The sequence below is a fragment of the Pediculus humanus genome, genomic scaffold (assembly GCF_000006295.1).
Source record: "Pediculus humanus corporis 1103172108281 genomic scaffold, whole genome shotgun sequence".
Taxonomy (NCBI): Eukaryota; Metazoa; Arthropoda; class Insecta; order Psocodea; family Pediculidae; genus Pediculus; species Pediculus humanus.
In genome coordinates this window covers 1,826,402-1,833,957 of record NW_002987850.1, presented here as the reverse complement: position 1 = coordinate 1,833,957, position 7,556 = coordinate 1,826,402, and the positions used below count along the sequence as shown (strand labels likewise).

At 30.4% G+C, this 7,556-nt stretch overlaps 3 protein-coding genes across 3 annotated transcripts; 2 read left to right on the top strand and 1 right to left on the bottom strand.

The window, feature by feature from the left end:
* Nucleotides 1–678: 678 nt before the first annotated feature.
* Nucleotides 679–2,698, top strand: Phum_PHUM516260 (uncharacterized protein; the record flags this gene model as incomplete). The annotated part of the gene is made up of 2 exons (XM_002431195.1): nucleotides 679–1,100; nucleotides 1,174–2,698. The coding sequence occupies 2 exons, from the start codon at nucleotides 679–681 to the stop codon at nucleotides 2,696–2,698; spliced, it is 1,947 nt and encodes a 648-aa protein (XP_002431240.1).
* Nucleotides 2,699–5,196: 2,498 nt separating this feature from the next.
* Phum_PHUM516250 (uncharacterized protein) lies at nucleotides 5,197–5,580 on the bottom strand (the record flags this gene model as incomplete). Its single annotated transcript, XM_002431194.1, has 1 exon — nucleotides 5,197–5,580. One exon carries the CDS (start codon nucleotides 5,578–5,580, stop codon nucleotides 5,197–5,199), a length of 384 nt encoding a protein of 127 aa, XP_002431239.1.
* A 257-nt stretch (nucleotides 5,581–5,837) lies between these two features.
* On the top strand, nucleotides 5,838–7,441 carry Phum_PHUM516240 (gerrochelatase, putative; the record flags this gene model as incomplete). Its single annotated transcript, XM_002431193.1, has 6 exons — nucleotides 5,838–5,865; nucleotides 5,958–6,150; nucleotides 6,243–6,464; nucleotides 6,537–6,807; nucleotides 6,888–7,160; nucleotides 7,247–7,441. 6 exons carry the CDS (start codon nucleotides 5,838–5,840, stop codon nucleotides 7,439–7,441), a joined length of 1,182 nt encoding a protein of 393 aa, XP_002431238.1.
* Between the last annotated feature and the right edge of the window lie 115 nt (nucleotides 7,442–7,556).

The following is a 7,556-nucleotide window of genomic DNA, read 5'->3' as shown; positions in this document are numbered from 1 at the left end:
CATTAATTAAACATTTAAAATATTAATAATGATAATATTAATAATAAAGCATGAGCATAGATTAAAAAAAATTTTTTTTTTTGTAATTTTTGACAGTTATTTAATGTTTTTTTGAAAAAATCTGTCAAGTAATTAATAATTATTAAAATAATTTGTAAAATAATTGTGTAAATTTTGTTTTAAAAAAAACTATCTAACGGTTTAATCCTTTAATTTGTTAATCATTAAATTTTTACTTGTTAATTAATACATGAAAATTATGAAATATAAATTTTTTTTTTTGAAAAAGTGATTTTGGTAATTTTTAATAATTTTGATTTGTTTAAAAAAAAATTAATAATTTACCTCATGATCTTTGGGATGTTGATGATTACAATGCCTTTGTTCAAATATACAATTCACAAATTCACAAATATAAACAATAAATAATATAAAAGCACATTTCCACTTAACTTTAACGTACATTTTATAAAAATTTCCGTTCTACTTCCGACATATTTGAGCATAAACTGATTGCCGCAAACTGAAATGTCGTTTTTACTATATGACGTGGTTTTAGATTTTGTCGCGAAACTACGATTGTCGACAAAATTACCGTCGCGAATGTGTTAGAAAAAAATAAATATGTTTGCAATCGTTGTGTAAATTTTCACTTTTTTTTATTATTTATATTTAATCATGAATCAAAATAAGCAAAAAATCGTTTTTGGTAAAATTTCAACGAAATCGATAAATGCTAAAAAAATTGACGAGGAAAATGGCGTTGAAATCACATCGGGATTTGGTACATTCGGTGATAACAAATCAAAAATCGACGATAATGTCGATGAAGTTAACGAACAAATCAACAAGGTTATGGGATTTACCGATTTCGGACAAAAAAAAGCTAAAAAATTTGATGTTCAAGAAATGCTTAAATTGGCTTTAGATAATAAAGATAATATAATACCTCCCAAACCTGAAAATCAAGAGGAAGAGTCTGATGATGATGATGATGAAGGTGAAATAGGTCCTAGTATACCTGAAGAATATTTGAAACAAAATTCAGATTCAGTCACTGACAATGTCAAAAAAAAATTAGACTCAAACAATGCCGACAGGTAAGAATAATTTACTAACTTGTCCTAGTTCCTAATGAAAATAATCATAAATTTGTGTTGTTATTTATTTTAGCGAGGAAAAAAATGAGAGTGATTCAGATTCTGAAGATGAATCCGAAATATCTCTTAAGAAAAAAATCCCAGCAAGCCATGAGACTATTATGGAACATGGAAATAAAGCTGTTGTTGCATTGGCTGCAGAACCATCCGGTTCTAGGCTTGTGTCTGGATCGGTTGATTACCAAGTATGTTTTTGGGATTTTGCCGGAATGGACTCATCCATGAGAAGTTTTCGATCGTTGACACCTTGTGAAAATCATCCGATCAAAGCCATTAAATATTCATGTACTGGAGAAATGATATTGGTTGTGTCTGGTATGTCACAGGCCAAAGTTCTCGACAGGGATGGTTTTGAGGTAGCTGAATGTGTCAAAGGTGATCAATATTTAAGCGATATGGCTCGAACAAAGGGACATGTTGCTCCATTGACTTGTGGATCTTGGCACCCTAAAACTAAGGGTGAATTTTTAACATCAGCAGAAGATGGCACATGCAGGTTGTGGGATGTAAAAAAACCCACACAGCATCTCAGTTTAATGAAAGTAAAAGCTGCAAATGGTCTCAAAGCAATTCCGACTTCTTGCTGTTACAGTCAAGATGGTAATTTTATCGCCTGCGGTTGCGCTGATGGTTCCATACAAATGTGGGACCATAGAAAACTCTTTGTCAATACCTCGCATTTATTGAGAAATGCTCATCAATCTGGAAATGCTATTTCTTGCATCAATTTTTCATATTCTGGCAATTTAATTTCCACTAGATCTAATGACGAAACATTAAAACTGTGGGATTTCAGATCGTTTAAGAAACCGTTGAGAGAAGTTTCCAACTTGTACTCTAGATACGATAGCACCAATTGTGTTTTCAGCCCAGACGACTCGTTAGTATTAACTGGAGAATCTGTTAGAAAAAATTGTTCCGTTGGTAAATTACATTTTTTCGAAACGAATACATTTGATAAAGTGATTGAAATAGATGTTGCCAATTCTCACGTTGTAAATACTCTATGGCATCCAAAACTCAATCAAATATTTGTCGGGTGCGGTAACGGTACGATTAAAGTGTATTTCAGCAACGATAAAAGTGTCAGGGGTGCCAAATTGTGCGCATTTAAAACGAAAAGAAAAGTTAAACAAATCGAAGTTGTACCCACTCAGCAAATTATTTCCCCACACGTTTTACCATTGTACAGAACGGAAAAGCATAGGACGACGAAGAAAAAATTAGAAAAAGACAGATTGGATCCCGTCAAATCGAGACGACCCGATTTACCCATTTCTCAAGGTTCTGGAGGTCGAGTGGCATCTTCGGGCGGCACGCTGAGCTCGTACGTCATAAGAAACTTGGGTTTGAGTAAAAGAATCAACGACGAACAAGATCCTCGTGAAGCCATATTGAAATACGCCAAGGAGGCCGCGGAAAATCCGTATTGGGTCACGCCTGCATACAAACACACTCAACCGAAAACAATTTTCCAAGAAAAAATCGGAAATGAAACCGACGACGGCGGTCCCCCTACGAAACAAATGAAACTGTAAAAACCGTTATTTTTCTATTTTTTGCATTCAGTACTAATAACAATAGACTTGATATTATACACAATTTTTGTTCGACAACACTTTTGAAAGTGTGCGACAATAACCGTTAGCTCACGTGTAAATAAGTAGTAAAAATTATTTATTACTCTATGATTAAAAGAAATTTTTATAAGTAAATGTAGAAAAAAAAACTTAAAAAAAATCGATGACCGATTGAATTTCATTTTTAAAAAAAACAAAAAAAAGGTCAAAGTTCAAAGTTCAGTCGGCGGTGTTTATTTTAAGTTTTTTTTTCTTTTTTTCTTTCTTTCTTTTCTTATTTTTCCATATACATACCATATTTTTATTGGTTACGGCAACCAAATATTCGCTGTTCCGACTTAGAATGACTTTGTTTATAACAATGTCGTAAACGTTCAAATTGAGTTTTCTCTTTCTACTCGCATATGCATCCTCCAAATTGGGCCATTCGAATATCGTTACGGGTTGTATCATTTCGTTTGATTCGTTCATTCCGTCAGACGTGACATTTTTATTTTCCGGCGTATTAGAATTTTTAATAATATTTTTAATATCGTATGTCCAAATTGCGCCTTTATCATCTCCGCACACTAAATACTTCAAACCTATCATCATCATCATCATCATCATAAATAAATAATAAGTAAATAAATGAGAGAGAAAAAAGAAAAAAAATCATTATAAAAGAATAAATACCTGAATCGTAACCCAAATACATGAAATAATTATCCGTGTTACTCCATTCTAATTTATAAAGCGGATTGATTCTTAATGTAACATCTTGAACAATTGAGTCTTTTATAACTTCATCAATGTTCCAAATGTAAATTGATCCTCTCAATGCACATTTAGATGCAATCAAACCGTTTTCTAAAACTTCGACTGTGTCAACCAATGATGGAGCATTTGTGAGTGCCAAAGGTCGACCAGGAAATTGTAATAAAACTTTTGAATTACTATAATTGAAACAAAAAAAAAAAAATAAAAGTATTCAATAAATTAAGAATAATAAAAATTACAATATAAATTGTATGTATTCTCACTCCGATTTTGACGAGGACATAATTTCCGGATTTCCCTTCCAACAGTATATACCATCATCGCTTGTTCCCAATATCAATTCTTTGTTTAAATAATAAACTAATAAAAAAACTTCACAGTGAACTTCATACTGTTTGAGAATTTGTAAATTAATCGTGTAATCTGGAGCCGTCGGATATCCAATATTCATAACTAAAATTCTACCATTCGAACATGAGCCTGAAAAATTATTTTTATTTCATCAATAATAAATATGGAATTAATGCATGGTTGCCAAATTTAATTTTCGATTGAAAATGATCTACATACAATATAAAATATTCGTTACGACGGGATGAAATTTTAATGAAGTTATTCCGACTTTGACTCCTATGATACTCCTTTCAAATTTTTCTTCATGAAAGCAATAACCTTCTTCGTAAGTTATAAAATTAATCATTTGTACCGATCCACCAGCGGCTAAAATACTGTGTCCTTTTATTTTAGTCCATGAGAGTGTAAAAAAGTTTTCCCTTAAAATAAATAAAATTTTTTTTTTTCAGAGTTGAAATAATTAAATAAAATGAAAAATTAATCGACCAATACTAACCCGCTTTTCGAAGAATAATATTTTTTCATTACTTTTCCATTTTTTATGTCTATAAAACATATACTATTCCCACCACAAGTTGCTACTATATTAGACGATTCTGTATCATCATCATCATCGGGCGGCTTGAAAGCGCACTCCCATACCTATTTCATATTAAAAAATAATAATCAAAATCAATTTTTAAAACAAATAATCACTTTGAGAAAAAATTTTAAATTGAATTAAAATTTGAAAGTAAAACAACTCACGTTGGTTTGCACATCCGCGGCATCTTTTCTATGTTTCGAATGGCAACGTAAGAAATATTTCGGACTAAAATTAATTTCATAATCTGCTTCATCTGAAGAATCATCACTGGAGTTCATGATTACAAAAAAAATACAGTAAGCAAAATTGGCTTCAACTTTTCATAAACGATCATTTACACGTTTTCTGGGCATTCACATCCAAAAATTTTATTTTAAACATAATTATCCTTTAAATACGCTTTAACGTTCGTTAAAAAACATTTTTTTCTCAATACTAGTAGAAAAAATTATAATTAAATTCATTTTCTAAACCCAAACAACATTACCACAAAATGTATAACATGTTCGTGGTAGATTGCAAAATTACCACGACATCTAATCAAGCCCGCTAACGGAATTATCTAATGACACGATACGCATTCAAACTGTTACCTTAAATAGTGCAATTTATAAATGACTGGGTAAAAATTTTTGAAATCCACGATTTAATTAAGAAATTATTATTTAGACAATATATTTAAAAAATTTAAATTACATTTATAAATTTACAATTTGATAAAAAAAAATTGAATAACGCGTGATTTAAGTTAGTAAAATCAAAAAAATTGAGGATTATTTTTTATTTCTTCAGCTAATTTACTATTGACAACGGCTACTGTCAGTCTATCATCGACTAAATTAAAACTCACGTATACGGGTTTGCTTAGTTTTTTACTCAATTTATTTGCTATGTTACTCGACGTCAAATTCGTTTGATCTCCCATTATTTTCGTACCGATGGGTTCCATTGTTTTTGGAAATAACGTTGATAATGACAGATCATTAAAAACTCTCATGTGTTTTTCACCGATCCATACAAAAATGCTATCTTTAAACTTGAGTACTTCGAATTTAATTTGTCTTTCGGCGACATTTGTCGTAAAAGTATAAACTCCTATTGTCGAGGGATTAATTTTAATTTCTTCTTTATTAAAATCCATCACTGTGTTTTAGTTGTATTTTATTAGCACATGAAAAACAACACTACTTCTTATTTGAATATAAAATTACACGACACTTTACGCACCGTCGACAAATTTCTCTTGTAAAATTTTATAGCCGTTGGCCAAACTGCGTTTAATGATTATTTACATTCCCCATTTGCACTTGAGAAATGTAATTAAATATTTTTCAACACTTGATTTTTTTATAAAATCTAGTTTTCACAACACAGTCAGTATTTATTTAGCTTTAAACAATGTTAATTAAAAACTTTATAACATTAGGTAAATTGTCAACCGTTTATCACAAAAATAACTTATCGCGTAACAATCATCATCGTTTTCATCAAATGAAAAAATTTTTTTTTATTCTTTAGGTTTCACGTACGGCAAAGTTAAAACGAAATTATGGACTTGTAGAAGAAATTTATCAGTCAGCGGGATTAATTTAAAACCGAAAACCGCCATTCTCATGTTAAACATGGGTGGACCTCAAGAAATCGATCACGTACATGATTATTTATTAAAAATTATGACAGACAGAGATATGATACAACTTCCATTTCAAACGTGAAATCATTTTTTTTAAATTGTGCCAAAATATCCTCATTAATAATATATTTTAAATGGTACTCACCTGAAAATATTACATTTTCTCATAGTTTTCTCGGGCCTTTTATCGCTAAAAGGCGAACACCTGATGTTCAAAAAAAATATTCAGAAATCGGAGGAGGTTCTCCCATTTTAAAATGGACTCAACTTCAAGGGAAACTTTTATGCCAAAAATTAGATGAAATTTGTCCTTCGACTGCACCACACAAACCATATGTAGCATTTCGTTATGCGAATCCACTGACGGAAAACACACTAGAAAATATTGAAAAGTATGTTTATAAATTATTATTAAATTCCCTCATGTAAAATGTTTATTTTTTTTACAATTACCTTTTTCTTAGTGATGGAATTAAGAGAGTGGTTATATTTTCGCAATATCCACAATACAGTTGCTCTACAAGCGGTTCAAGTTTCAATGCCATTTACAGTTATTTTAAAAAAAAAAATAAAATGCCAAAAGATGTAGAATGGAGCGTGATCGATAGATGGTCTACCAATTCATTATTAATTAAAACTTTCGCTTCTAACATTAAAGAAGAATTAAAACATTTTCCTGAAAATATTAGAAATGATGTTTTGATTTTATTTTCAGCACATTCTTTACCTCTAAAGGTTACCACTAACATTTCTTTGCATTTAATTTTAATACATGAGTTTGTTCTCTTACCTTCCGCTCTAAAATTTTTAAACAGGTTGTATCACGTGGAGATTCATATCCATCAGAAGTCGGAGCGACTGTTCATCTAGTTATGAAAGAATTGAATCACAGTAATCCATACATATTGGCATGGCAATCAAAAGTTGGTCCAGTTTCATGGCTCGGTCCATTCACGGATGAAGCTATAAAAGATTATGTGAAACAAGGTCAAAAAAATTTTATATTGGTTCCTATTGCGTTTGTCAACGAGCACATTGAAACGTTACACGAATTAGATATAGAATATTGTAAAGAATTAAAAGAAGAGGTAATTTTTATAAATGTACTTATTTTTAAATATTAAATTGATAAATTAACTATAAGAGAAAAAAAAATTAATTGTTTTTATTTCAGGTCGGAGTGGAAACGATAAGAAGAGTTTCAGCTCCGAATGATCACCCTCTATTTATAAATGCATTAGTCGATATCGTATCGAATCATTTGAAAAGCAATCAAAAAATATCGCCAAAGTTTTTAACAACATGTCCTCATTGTGTTAATCCGAAATGCACTTCATCTAAACAATGGTATGCACAATTGTGTGCATAAATTACATTAGTAACATTAATTTAATGTTTATCCAGATTATAATTCAGCATTTAATTTTAATTTAATTATTGTTTTATGTTAAAACAACAGAAATTTGTGTAAAAATGAATTGCAA